This window comes from Macaca nemestrina, chromosome 13, assembly GCF_043159975.1.
Source record: "Macaca nemestrina isolate mMacNem1 chromosome 13, mMacNem.hap1, whole genome shotgun sequence".
Taxonomy (NCBI): domain Eukaryota; kingdom Metazoa; phylum Chordata; class Mammalia; order Primates; family Cercopithecidae; genus Macaca; species Macaca nemestrina.
The window spans coordinates 117,784,450-117,798,995 of NC_092137.1; the positions used below are offsets into that span (position 1 = coordinate 117,784,450).

The 14,546-nt window shown below is 49.4% G+C and overlaps 1 protein-coding gene across 6 annotated transcripts in view; it reads right to left on the reverse strand.

Annotated features, from left to right (window-relative positions):
• The window catches only part of LOC105490104 (neuronal PAS domain protein 2), a 175,949-nt gene that overhangs the window by 7,541 nt on the left and 153,862 nt on the right, over window positions 1-14,546 (reverse strand). For all 6 annotated transcript variants that reach the window (XM_011755417.3, XM_011755418.3, XM_071077255.1 and 3 more), the window contains 3 exons: window positions 12,456-12,545; window positions 7,952-8,098; window positions 1,976-2,173 (listed from right to left, as the gene is read on the reverse strand). In XM_011755417.3, the coding sequence (XP_011753719.1) occupies window positions 1,976-2,173; window positions 7,952-8,098; window positions 12,456-12,545 (435 nt within the window). The remainder of the gene's footprint in view (window positions 1-1,975; window positions 2,174-7,951; window positions 8,099-12,455; window positions 12,546-14,546) is intronic.

Below are 14,546 nucleotides of genomic sequence, written 5' to 3' on the forward strand. Positions count from 1 at the left end.
AAAGGTAAGACTTGGATGCAACCCTGGGGCCATCTCTCCAGGAGACCTCCCAGTGTCTCCTCCTTCTACCTACCCTTGCCTTTCCTCTACATCAGAACCTCCCAGCTGCTGAATTGCTTTGATCTTGTGACTGTCTTCCCGGTTGGACTGTATTTGAATCCCTTGGGCCTAGGACAATGCCGGACTCCAGGCAGGCAAGTAGCAAATGTGCCTCGAACTGATCTACTTTCTGCTTCAAATTCTACTGCAGACATGTGGTCCTCCTGGCTGTTTCTGCAGCTCACCAGGCCTACTCCTGCCCTGGGCCTTTGCACAAGCTGACAGCTCTGTGGAATGCTCTTCCCCTGACATTGACTGGCTCATTCTTTCACCCCCTCAGGTCTTGACTCAAATATCATCTTCTTCACGAGGCCTTACCTGGCTACCTCTTTACACCTCCAGCCCATTCCCGGCCCTCACCAGCATTCCTGTACCTTTGGACATACTCTAATTTTCATATGTTTGTCTCTTTCCTCACTTGGAACAGAGATTCTTTTTTTTTCTTTTCTTTTTTGTTCACTGCTTTCCCTCAGTGCCCAGAATTTCGTGCCTGGCACGCAGTGAGCTGAGTGAAGTAATAAAGGAGTGAGGAAGTGGGCCTGCACCTGCTTTGGGTTCTCTGTCTGTTTCACTGATTGTCCATTCATCTGATAACACAGTGCTCTCATTCTTAAAGTTTTTACAAAATTTTCCAGTATCAGACAGTATAAATCCTTCCTCAGTTTTCTGTTTTCCAAAATTTTCTTAGCTCTTCTCACCTATTTTTCTGATGACCTTTTAAATCAAAAGGCTGCATTTTCAAGCAAAACCCTTACATTTGAAGAAAGATGTCCTAAACACTTCCACATGTGTCCTTATCCGTATTGTGCTGCAGGTTATCTAAGTTCCCAGATTCTCTACTGAACTGCAAGCTCCTTGAGGCCCGGAGAGCTCTTGCTCATCCCTGTTCCCTGGGTCTTGGTGAACTCAGGAGCTCAGCTGACGTTTACCAAAGCCACGAGGGCATGGGAATGTGAGGCTGGGGGAAAGGCTGCCTTCCCATCTGTCATCCTCCAGGAGCGCTGCTCCAGACTTCTCAATTCCATTCAGTTTGAGTGCCATTTATCTGCTGGCAATTTCGTCCAACTGCAAGGTCACTGGTGGCTTGGAATAGGTGGAAATGGCTGCAAGGGTTTGGCAAGTAGTCTGGGGGGCCTGGAGGAGCAGGGAGGCCTGGAGGGGCAGGGAGGCCTAGAGGGAACAGTAGGGGCCTGGAGGAGCAGTGGGAGCCTGGAGGAGCAGGGAGGCCTAGAGGGAGCAGTGGGAGGCCTGGAGGAGCAGGGGATGCCTGGAGGATCAAGGGGCGCCTGGAGGAGCAGGGAGGCCTAGAGGGAGCAGTGGGAGGCCTAGAGGAGCAGGGAGGCCTAGAGGGAGCAGTGGGAGGCCTAGAGGAGCAAGGAGGCCTAGAGGGAGCAGTAGGGGCCTGCAGGAGCAGGGGGCACCTAGAGGAGCAGGGGGTGCCTGGGACAAGGGACAGTGAACAGCAGTGGCTGCTCACATGGGTAATGGTTAACACCAGAGTAGATGGCGAGGACTGTGGATGTTGAGTGTTGGGACATTCAGCTGCCAGTGGCTCTCTGGGATGGCCATATCTGCCTCCAACCCTAAGTCAGCATCAAAGGGGAACGTTTCAGCTGAATGATATCTTTAAGCACAAGAGCAAGGGACTGAGGTGGGCGTTTATAAGACACAGAAGGAAGCCAATACAACTTGGGGTTTCAAAGTGACTTTAACAGAAGAAGGAGAAGAAGGCTCACTCCCAAATCCACCCGCAGTCCATAAGGGAACAGGGCAGCAGGCCTCAGTTCACGCAGGCTGCAGCAATCAAGTATGTCCCAAACTGCAAGAGGGTGTCTGCTCTAGAGGCAACGAGTGAAGCTGGCAAGGGCACATTTACCTGGGTTGATATCACACTTGATTCTCTGAGCAGGTGCTGGCTTGTGACCTGGGCAGAGGATATCTGCCCTGGAAGTTGGGGGCCCGTCCCGAGCTGGGGCTGAGTCACTGCGGCTGACCTTTGCTGTAGCTGCTGCTGAGCCTCGGGTCGCTGGGTGCTACTGAAGCTCAGGGATACAGCTGGCTGCTGCAGGAACATCTGGGAGAACAGAAATGCTGGTGAAGTAGGGGTCATGGGTACCTCACCAGTGTGCACCTTCTTTGCATTCCCTGTGCCCAGTAAGAACTTTCTTGCTCTGAGCTGCCTAGAAATAGTTCATTTACTCCACTGGTGAACATGAAGCACCTGTGATGCCCCAAGCTCAGTGCAAGGCACTGGCCACAGAGCCAGGGGCTGGAGACACTCTCTGCCTTCATGAAGGTTACAGGCAAGTGACTGAGGCCTAACAGTGTGAAAGCTGTTTAGACCCAGATGTTCTCTAAATAATGTGATGTACTCGTTTAGAGTCTAGGTTGGCTTACCAGCTTCTTACTAGAAGGGAGCAATACCTGGTGAGTGGAATGCATGATGCAGTAATGATAACATTGCATCATGATAATAGGGGCAGGGGATGGCTCCCCTGTGGCCTGGGCCGCATTGCCCCCGCAGTACGACCAGGCTTTGTATTTGCCCTTCAATCTCTGACTAGTGACTAGTGTCTGTACCCACGCTGCTGTTGAGAATCTTCCACCCAGTGCTCTCAGCTGAGATGGCAGATCTCTCTCATTAATTAAGGGACCACATTCCCAGGCAGGCCAGTAAGCATGGATATGATCGCATAACATCAAATCCATGCACTTTAATACTATGTTCAAGTTTTATAATCATCATGATCATCTCTGTGTTTTGTTACCTAAGATGTCTCAGAGACATTTAAAAGTCCACGGTATATTAGCTTGGTGGTTTTAATTTGAAAGATTTAAGAGACTTTGGGGTGTTATTGAGAATCCCGATTTAGTTCAAATAAGTTTGGTGTATTTGATTTAAAACAGTTGTTTACGCCAGGCGCTGTGGCTCACGCCTGTATTACAGCATTTTTGGAGGCCAAGGCGGGCAGATCACTTGAGGCCAGGAGCTTGAGACCAGCCTGGCCAACGGTGAAACCCCATCTCTACTAAAAATACAAAAATTAGCCGGGCGTGGGGGTGCATGCCTGTAATCCCAGTTATTCAGGAGGCTGAGGCAGGAGAATCGCTTGAACCTGGCAGGGGGAGGTTGCAGTGAGCCGAGATTGCGCCTCCAGCCTGGGTGACAGAGAGAGACTCTGTCTCAAAAAATGAATAAATAAATAAAAGTAAAACAGTTGTTTAGGTGCTTAGAAAGATTTTACTTCTTAGGTTTGTAAGTCTGCCTTGTTAGCTACATAAAATGTTTGAAAGATTCAGATAAACTAAATGTGTAAATGAATAGCTTTGGTAGATAATGTTGATTATTCACAATCAACTTATCAACTCACTGAACATAAATAAAAATCTAGTGAAAGCATTGCTCTTTTTAGACCAAATTAGTACATTCATGAATAAAACAGAATCTGTCAGTGGACTCCAAAGTTTTAAGAAAGACAGCTTTTGTAATTTTAATAATAATTTAACGAAAGACCTGAAACTGGCTTTTTAAACAAAAATACCTCTTGGGTATTAAAAACATCAGATGGCATTGTGTCTGTCATGATTCTCAACGTGCTGTTCCAGTCCATCAGGCCCTTAGCTTGCAGTTCTTTAGGGGGAAGGCTGTCTGGCTCCCAGCCTCTGATGTTTTTCACCCCATTCCTGTACTCAGTGCGGTCCCACCTCCTATGCAGTACAGGACCGACAGGCTGACATCTGCTGAGTGTCAGCGCAGGTTTGGAGAGGCAGGCGAGGATCCCGCCCTGCAGACGTGCTGGGGAGACTCATGGATCAGTTCGCTCACACGTCTGCTTCATGGGTGGGGTCGAGCCACTTACCAGAGGCCCGAGATGGGCAGATGGCTGAGCTGGGTTCTGATCTTTCTCCATCCCACGGGACCTCCCCAAACTCCTCTCATGCCCCACCCACCACAGAGAAGCCTGCAGTTTTGAAATGAGGACTCCTCGTCACTTTAGAAATTAAGAAGAATTTTCTGGGTATCCATCATTTTACACATTTTGAGGATTCATGTTTCATGCAGTCCCAGCTCCCTATTAAAACAAGACTTGTTTATAGCACATAGGGGAACATATACTTCATCACTTCAGCAAAAACCTAGTAGTCAAACCCAATTACCATGCGTTTTTCTGGTAGGATACAATTTACCTTTTGATTAGATTTTGAATAAATTCAGCCTTTACTGATGACAGGCAGTATAATTTACCTTAAAGCAGACCTAACTTAGCTCAAATTCCCACCCTACCATTTACTAGCAGTATGGCCTTGGGCAATTTTAATAACTTTTCAAAGCCTTAGTTTCCTCATTAGTAAAATAGTGACATTAAGAGCACATACCTTATTAAGGACTAAATGAAGTTAATGCATATAAATGACCTGAGACATAGTAAGTACTGAATGAATGTCAGATACTAACATTCAAAATGAAAAAAGGAACTTTTTCCTCCTTTGCCTTTTTGGGCATATAAAAACTGTTTGATAAATGAATGAATGGAATAAATGCATGTATGAATGAATAAACATATGAAGAGCACTTTCACTCAGAGAAGGGCAAACTATGTCTGCTAGTGTTATTTATGTAACAGACTGTAACAGACAGAGGTGCTGCTCTGTCCCATCAATGCATATCCTCTGACAGTAGAAACCCTGTCCTGTTTATCTTTCTGTATCCTCACAGTGCTTAACCACATGCCTGGTAAATAAAGGGTGTCAGATGGATGGATAGATTAAAAGATGGATTGAAGGAAGAAAGGGTGGGCAGAAGGATGGATAGAAGGGAGCGTGGCTGAAAGAAAGGATGGACAGATGGTGGCTGGATGGAAGGAAGGATGGAAGGACGGACAGATGGTGGCTGGATGGAAGGAAGGATGGATGGATGGAAGGATGGACGGATGGTGGCTGGAGGGAAGGATGGATAGATGATGGCTGGATGGAAGGAAGGATGGATGGGAGGATGGGTAGATGATGGCTGGATGGAAGGAAGGATGGATAGATGGATGGATGAACCAGTTGAGGAACACATTTGCCATTGCTACAGGTGTCCTTCTAGGTATTCCTTTGAGCAGCCAGCAGAGGGCGCACATGCTCTCAAAAAGAGCAAGAGGCAGCCTTGGAGGGGGGCGATGGGCCTTTCAGCACAACAGCTCCTCCATGTAGCCCCATTCATCACCCCATCCAGGTGCAAACACCAACAGCCCTACAGGACTTCTTCCTCATAACCCAACGTTTTTTTGAAAAAAAAAAAAAAATAGTAAGCATCACAGGCACATATAGCCTCAATGAAAGTTTTGAAGCAGTGAAGTAAAAGCATCACAAGTCTACTGAGGTTGGGATAAAGGCCACTGGGGGGGGGGTGGACTGGTTCCTGGTTTGCTGCTGTGCACCATACTTCTGTAAGGCCAGCCTCCTTCCCCAGAAAGGATTATCAACAATAAAGTTGATAAAATATCTGCTTATCAACAATAAAGTAGAATTTTATGGCTTAAGGGGATGGCATCTTAAAAGGGCTCTGAGGTCAACTTTATGGAAAACGTGGGGAAAAAAAAAAAAAAAAGTTCTCCAAGTGGGGAAAAGTTGTGGGAGAAAACAAACCAACAACTTCTAGTTTTCAAGAACAAACCAATCCTACACTCACAGATGATTTTTCATTAGTGTTATCTGCTATTTCTACAAATACTTGTCATTACAGTACATTTGAGAAGTATACGAAATAGACAAGTGATATAATGAAACCTTGGCATCATCATTAGGTTTCAAAAATCATCTATGTTTTGTCATTGTTATCTATCCCTCTACTTTTGCGGGTGGGCTGGAGTCATTTGTAGTTGCTTATTCTTCACGCTTGAATCGCACAGTTTAGTTTAAAAAAAAAAAAACAAATATCACACTTTGGAACATATTTCTTGAAGTCTTACAAAAAAACAAGGCAGACTCCTTGAGGAAACGTCCTCTGTCTTGACTATCTGTGTGGATTTCCATGATCTCTGGAAAATTCCACTGCAAAGATAAGGCCTCAGGAATGAACCCAGCGCAGGAAGGCACCGGAGGGCGCGATTCCCACGCCGGCCGCTCAGAACATCCCTCGGTGCACTCTGGCATAGGTACTTTAGGGTTAACCAAAGGCATGGGTCACAAGGAGGAAAAATACTTTGTTATAACAGGAGTGAAAGCAGTAACTTTGGTGCCTGTTATTTTAAAATTCAGCCTTAATGTTGAAAAGGCAGGAAGTAGAAAAACTCCAGGCACTGAGGGGGATGTTCATACGCCTACCTCAATTTTAGCAGTTTCTGGCTCGATTTCCCCCTTCCTGTTAGTGTAAAAATTCCATTAAAGTAATTGGAGTCAGGCAAGCGTTGGGCTCCCAGTCAGGCCCTGGATCAGTGAGAAAAATATTCCAGCTGGGAAGGCGTAAGGAAAAAGCCACTTTTTACCTATTCTGGTAAAAGGTGGAACGGCAGCTTGGTGACTCCATTTCTTTTCACAAGAAGGCTGAGCCTTTTCCTGGTCAATGTAAGGGTGCACCGAGGAGGCGGGGGAGCAGCAGGGCTCTGGCATGGCCCAGGCTGTCTGTGTGAAGCCTGCTCAAGGCGCACACACCACGTCTTGAGGGGAGTGGGCGGGGAGGTGGCCTGTCCAGGGCAGGGCTCTTTTCTTTAAGGTGGGCAGCCACCTCTGAGAGGCCTGTGCAGGGGCAGGAAGGGGAGGGACAGTGAGCCTCTAGAAAGCCACCATGAGTGCCCCTGAGGGCCAGGTGGAGCTGCTGGGACCTCAGCAAGGCAGGACAGCCAAATGAGCATCTCCCTAAGCCCCCAGACACTTGCACCAATGCGTGTTCATCTCAGCGTGCCCTGGCTCACCGCGCTGGGCCCTGACAGAACCCGCCTGTCTCCTGTGGTAGGTGTGGCTGCACTTCAAGAGCTGTGTGGCCAGGGGAGGGTCTGCGTACATGGGTGATGGGGGAAGCAACAGGGACAGTGCTCCGGCAGAGATGTTATTTCTGCTTCTTTCTGTCCCTTCTAAGGGTCTCCAAATGCTTAGTGCTCTCAGGGTGGACGCCAAGGTTAGCTAGAGTTACATTTACAATCAAAGGCTGGGTCAGAATCAGGCACTTCTGAAGAAACACAGTCCTGGACTAATATAAGTAAAACATTATATATTATTAAAAGAGATCCAATATAAAAAGATTTTCCTCCAAAACAAAACAAAAACCAAAACATAGACCTCTCCAAACAATTCTAGTATCTGGGGGTCACAGTGAGAGCTGCTGCTGCTGGGGCTTGCGGAGCCTCCCTGCTGGCACACCACAAATGGGGTGCCACCCAGCTCCCTCTGCAGTCTCCAGTAGGCTGTGATATGGATATCATCGTCTCCCACATCTCCCTGGATGCCTGCGTTGGATGAGAAACAGCAGAGCTGCTTCCATCTCCTCCTGATGGCAACCTGGGCTGGGAGCTAGGAAAGCAAAGTTACAGAGGCGCAGGGAGGTGCTACCCAGGACCGAGGCAGGCATCCATGCAGGGCGGTCCAGCGCCAAGTGCACAAGTGCAAATGCAGGTGGAGGCAGCGAGTACATGGGCCTGCCAGAGTGAGGGGCGAGGGAAGACGACATCAGGGGTGTGGGCTGGAGGCAGGGATGAGGACCGGGATTTGCTCCTTGTCCTTTACGGAGACTGCAGTATGCTTTCATAAGCAAATGGGGGCTTGGCAGGGCAGTGCACAAGGCTTGGGAGGAAGTCCTGGCTGCCTGGAAATGGTGGCAGGACCCCTCCCCACGCGGCAGCAGGGACAGAGGCCAGTCTGGGAAGGGGATCACCTGGACGTTGGAGTCCTGGACCAGGCAGAGCTGCTCCTGGATCTTGTGGAGCTCTTCCTGTTGCCACCGGATATTGGCCTGCAGGATCCGTGTCCGCTGCTCTAGCTGGTCTTTGATGGTCTGGAACATGCTGAACTGTGCCGAAAACTTCAAGGTGGAGCCGAAAAACATAACCAGATGAAAGAGTTATTTCAGCCTTGCAGGCAGATCTTGCTGCTGCTCAGTCTGTACACTTCATTTCCGTCCCTTAGCCATCTTTCCCAGCGTCCCTAAGGAGCCCGTGGCTGGGTCCTGGGCAGTGAACAGGGGCTGCAGATGAGGTCTGGACATCCCCGGGGCCCCTGTGCCAGTCTTTCTCAGGCTGGCTATGACAGCAGGCCCGCCTGAATCTGCAGACCTGAGTTACTGCCCTGCAGTCTGGGAGGGCCATAGAATCGGGACAGGATTTTGTAAGCAATGTTTACAAACTGATATTCCAAATTTGGCGAGATGAACAAATGGTTTTGGAGATGAATGTCAAAAGCAGGGCATCAGACAGTCCCTTGTCCCCCTCATTTAGGGCATAGCAGTTTGTATGTGACAGCGTCACAGGCATTTTTGGGTCTGGTCATGATCCTAAATCTGATCCTGGCTCTCTCCAAACTAGCCTGGGATCATAGAGGACTTATTCCCCTCACCCTCCCCACTCCAGGCTTACTTGCTACTATGCACGTCTCCGAAATCTGTGCAAAAAAAGAACAAAACAATCCCCCGGTCTTTACCCCGAGGGTCCCCCTCTCCAGTGTGACCTTGAGGTAAAGACAGGGTGATTGTTTTGGGCCTCCCCTTCCTTTGGACCCTTAATCCTTTCTGGGAAAGGAGGCTGGCCTTACGAAACTTGCAGGTGGTCTCTGCCTCCTGTCCCGTCTCTCTCAACACAGGCTCCTCTGCTTGCAGGAAACACTGGGAGGGATGGTAGGAGGGGCCTATAGCCCCTGCTCTGGGCTTTCTGGGGCTGTGACTCCCGTATCTTGAGGCAAATGAGTTTGCTAGATTCATTTTGTTTTACTCTCTCTCCCTTTTCACCATGACTTAGCCTCCACTCCCTCAATCTCTAGCCCACCAGTCTCCCTAGTCTGTTTCCTGCCCACTGTCTTTTGCAAATGCCCCCAGGGCCTCTCTCTTTTCCTCTGCCCTTTGACCTCCCAGGCACAGAGAAGCAAGGAGACCAGGAGAGTTGAGAAACAGATAGGATGAAATAACTGAAAGCATAGCTCCTGAGGCAGCGAAATCATAATAAAAAGAACCAACAAGAATAAGAATAGCAGGTGCTGACATTTGCAGAGACCCTCAGGTGCCAGCTGCTGCCCCAGGCAAGTAGAGGTATGTGTGTTACACTTCTTCACATGCCACCGCAGGAGGCTGCACCCTGCTGGAAGTCACACAGCGAGATGGTGGCAGCACCAACATGCAAATCCCAAGTCTTAGGAGCTAAGCGCGGCCAACGAGTTTTGCCTACAAGACATTCCCACCTTGACCAGAGCAGCTTTGACCTCAGACTTCCTTTAAAAGGAAGGTTCTGTTGCTATCCATGCATTTAAAAATACCTGCACTGGGCCGGGGGTGGTGACTCACGCCAGTAATCCCAGCATTTTGAGAGTCCGAGGTGGGCGGAATCACCTGAGGTCAGGAGTTGGAGACCAGCCTGGCCAACATGGCGAAACCCCATCTCTACTAAAAAATACACAAATTAGCCAGGCGTGGTGGTGGGCACCTGTAATCACAGCTACTCAGGAGGCTGAGGTAGGAGAATCGCTTGAACCCGGGATGCGGAGATTGCAGTGAGCCAAGATTGCACCACTGCACTCCAGCCTGGGCAATAGAGTGAAAAAAAAAAAAAAAAAAAAAAAATATATATATATATATATATATATATATAAATTTAAAAAAATACCTGCGCTATCCCAGACTCACAAAAATCCCAGTCAGATTGTGACTAATTAGACAACTCTGCGAGGATTTTGAGAGAGAATTCGATGGAGAAAGCAAACGAGCGATTGCAAGTACTTAACGAAACCCAAAAGCTTCTCTGGCGGGTTCTACAAAGTTGGGAAACTCAGGGTTGCCCCTTCCACCTGCAGTGGAGGCGGCTCATGGGGGCCGAGCTGGCTTGGAAAGGGAGCGGCGACGGGCTGCGTTAGGAGGTGGTAGCTGCCTCTCACGTTATTCTGATTTTTTCAAGGCCTGCCAGACACCCCATCACGGGGCCCTCCTTACCTTCTTGATGGTGATGTTTTTGGTAAAGAGATCTGCTCTAATTTAAAGACATTTTAGAACCACAGTATGAAGAAAGAGGCTTTTTGGAAAACCACCAGTGACCCAGATAGCCACTCCTCAGATTTTGGATTTCATTTTTTCCCTCCTTTCCCTGAAGGGTGAGGGGAGTGAGAGGAAAAACCCCAGAATCTCATTGTTCCACACGCAGTGGGTATGGGAAGAACTGTGTGGCTTGGAAAGTCAGTATTACGCAGGGATGTCTGAAAGAATACAGTTACCGGCTGGGCGCCCTGGCGCACGCCTGTCATCCCAGCACTTTGGGAGGCCGAGGTGGGCGGATCACCTGAGGTCAGGAATTCAAGACCAGCCTGGCCAACATGGTGAAACCCCGTCTCTACAAAAAAATACAAAATTAGCCAGGCGTGGTGGCGCGTTCCTGTAATTCCCAGCTACTTGGGAGGCTGAGGCAGGAGAATCGCTGGAACCCAGGAGGCGGAGGTTGCAGTGAGCCAAGATGCTGCCATTGTACTCCAGCCTGGGCGACAAGAGCGAAACTCCGTCTCAAAAATAAATAAATAAATAAATAAATAAAAGAATATAGTTATGATTAAATATAGTACATATGGCAGACTAAGAAGTTCAATAGATGAAAAATCAGAATTCCAAAAGGGACTGCCCACCCCCTTGTGTCTTATAAACACAGACATTTTTTATAATGCAAGACCCAGAAGTAAAGGCATCTTCATGTTATGCCCCCTTTGGATGAAAAAGTTACTGATTTCATACCAAATGTGTCTTGGACATGTAAAGAGAAAAACATTATTCAGGGCTTTTTTTTTTTTTGGCCTAATGAGGGTGAATATAGGCAGTTTGAATGAGTAGGTTCCAGAAGCCACTCCTCAAGCCTCACTCTAGCAAGCAGCACGCCTCAGCATGTGTCTTACTCCAGGAACGCATGAGAGAGCCCCGCTAAGAGGGCATATGTTCCAAAATAGTTTTCATCAGTGGTGACAGATGTGTGCCAAGACAGAGAGGGGCACCTGCTGCTGAACTGCCATCTGGGACGCAGCTCTAGCCTGTGGCCATGGTCTGGGCAGAGCTAAGTCTCCTATGAGGGAACTGAAGTCAGAGCTCAGGCCTGGGCACGGTTTGTCACTCCCCATGTTCATTACTCCCTGCTGAAGTACATCCCTGCTGTCCCCCTGCCGCACCATCTGGCAACCTCCTACCCACCTTTCAAGGCCAACTCAAGCGTCACCTCCTCCAGGAAGCCACGTCAGACTTCCCTGGGCAGAATATTTCCTTCGTGGTTCTATAAAAACGCATGCCCTGCCACGGCGGCGTCTCTGTTTACATGCCTGTCTCTCCCTTTAGTTCTGAGTACTAAAAGCAAGGGCTGACTTACATCTTTACATCCCTAACACCTCGCTCACTGACTGACCCAAATAGTAACTCACCGAATGTTGTTGAAACAAGGATGGAATTACTCAGCAAAGCCGTAATCCCTTTCTTTTCTTTCTTTTTTTAAACAAATGTGATATTTATAGTGCTGGACTCACGGGTTTTAGATCCTTTCAGTCTTTCTGTGACATGCAGCCCAATTCAGACCTTTTCTAAAATACCATGGCCAATTTGGAGTCGTAAAGAACAAGAGGAATGTGGAAAAGTGGCAAAGAGGTGAACAGAGACTGTTAAAAGAATTAAAAAAACAAACCCTGGACTTTTGCAGCAACTTGGATGGAGCTGGAGGTCATTCTTCTAAGTGAAGCAACTCAGGAATGGAAAACCAAATATCATATGTTTTCACTTCTAAGTGGGAGCTAAACTATGAGGCTACAAAGGCGTAAGAATGAAATACTGGACTTTGGGGCTGGTGGGAGGAAGGGTGAGGGGCGTGAGGCATAAAGGACTACATATTGGGTGCAATGTACACTACTCGGGTGACAGGTACACAAAATTTCAGAAATCACCCCTAAGGAACTTATCCATATAACCAAACACCACCTGTTCCTCCCAAACTATTGAAATTTAAAAAAAGAAAAACCCAGACACCGGAAAGAAGAACTTGGAGACGAGAGGGTGGGTGTGGGGGGAACCTCAGGGATGGACACACGCCACATGCACATCAGGAGGGACATTCCCCCACGTCAGGGCCTTGGTTGGTACCCAAGTATACAAGACCGTCAGCACAGCACACTGCGGGCTGCTGGCTTGAGAGTAGCTGCCCTGCCCTGGGTCCCAGACTCACCTGTGCCATGGGAGCGGGTGTGCTCTGGAGAACGGTCTGAGGCAGGAGCTGCTGTGTGAGGTCGCAGGACGATGGGGAAGGCAGAGGGGCCTGTGGGAGAGAAAGGGACTTTGTTACCACTGCTTCTGCCGTTCCAGGAGACAGGGATGCGGTCTCTTGGTCCAGTGGGTTCTCTGCGTTCCACACTGGGGTGAACAGCTGAAAGTCAAGACTTCTAGAAAGTATAGGTGTCTGTTCCCTGGCTGCACTGCTTCCCATGCAGGGCACACGGGCAGAGCCCCCGCACAACCGGTGCAGGCTCCCGCCCCACCACAGTGTGCTCTGCTAGGCTGCTGCTACCCGCCCAAGCCTGGTAGCTCAGCTCCATTTCCCTTCCCTTGCCTGCTGTCCTGGACTCCGCCCTGGGTGGATTTGGTTGCCCTCCTCCCAAATGGATTAATTCTTAGCGGTGTCATCAAGCAGGACGATGTGCGTGGACTGCTACCATGAGCTGGCCTGTGCGTCCGTATCTTTTCTGCTCAGTGCTGATGCAGATGGACAGACCATGCGTGTTTGTCCAAGAACTCATCCAGGCAGTGAGGACTGGGGAAATTTCACCAGCCTCTGTCCAGAACGTTTTGAGAGACTCCGGGGAAGTGAGCTGAGTCACATCTGTGTTCCCTGATCACTCGGGTGGGTGGGGGAGACAACGTATAGAAATAAGAAATGAAACGCTCTGCTTCACGAGCCAGTGGTTTTTTTTAAAAGAACAGTGGGCCGGGCGCGGTGGCTCAAGCCTGTAATCCCAGCACTTTGGGAGGCCGAGACGGGCGGATCACGAGGTCAGGAGATCGAGAGACCATCCCGGCTAACACGGTGAAACCCCGTCTCTACTAAAAAATACAAAAAAGGGCGAGGTGGCGGGCGCCTGTAGTCCCAGCTACTCGGGAGGCTGAGGCAGGAGAATGGCGTAAACCCGGGAGGCGGAGCTTGCAGTGAGCTGAGATCTGGCCACTGCACTCCAGCCTGGGTGACAGAGCAAGACTCCGTCTCAAAAAAAAAAAAAAAAAAAAAAAAAAAGAACAGTGAAAGGACTCGTCTGAAGTTATTCCGACACGGCCCCTAGTTGCTAGGGTCTATCCAAAAAAGCAGCTCAAATGGAAAGTGTCACCCAGGACAGCACTGGGAGGAAATGTTACCAGAAGACCTTGTTTCAGTGAGAAGTCCCAGGCACAGGGCTGAACCAGAAGCTGGTCTGGGCCCGGTTTCCCTGCACGGCTGGGAGGAGAAGGAAGCACTCTGGGCCTCCACTGTTGGCAGAGTGAGTCACACTGGACAGCAGAGTCTGGAAGAATGGCAGGCACAGCTTGCAAGCGCATCTGGAGGTGGCTGGAGAGCAAATAAGTGGTCTTTGCCATGTTCTACTTGAAAATGAAACGCACTGCCCAAGCTTGTCAAGCAGGGTGTGCAAAGCCTTCACGGAGACAGCAGGCAGGAAGGTGGCACGTTCACTCCATCTCCAAAGTGACAGTGAAGTGTGGGTGGGAGGGGCTTGGCAACTATCTGGAGGTGGCCCCTAAAATTCCTGGGTACTTCTCCCGTCTAGAAGTGGAGGTCTAGATTCCTCTCGATGGGTGAGCTCGGGACTGCTTTGACCAAGAGGTATGGCTGTGGTGACACTATGTTGACTTCCATGGCTAGGTCACAGAGGGCTGCACGGCTCCTGCCTGCCTCTCCAGATGTCTCCTCTTGGAACCCGGAGTCCACCACCATGCCAGGAGCAGCCTAAGGCTTGAGAGGCCTGTGCAAGTCGATGACAGAGGGCCTCGGATGAGCCCAGCTCTCAGCCACCCAGCCTGGGTGCCGGACATTCATGTGCAGACACCATCTGGAGGAGAGGGTTCTGTAGCCTAGGCCCATGAGACCCCCGACACCAAGGAGCAGGGAAGTGCCATCCCCATGATGCCCTTTCTGAATTCCTGACCCAGGCTCCATGAACTTGATACACGTGGTTGCTTTAGGCCACTAAGTTAGGTGTAGTTTGCTACCTGGCAATAGATGACCAGAGTGGTGCATGCCAGCGACTTGACACATGGCCAGTGCACTTTCTCA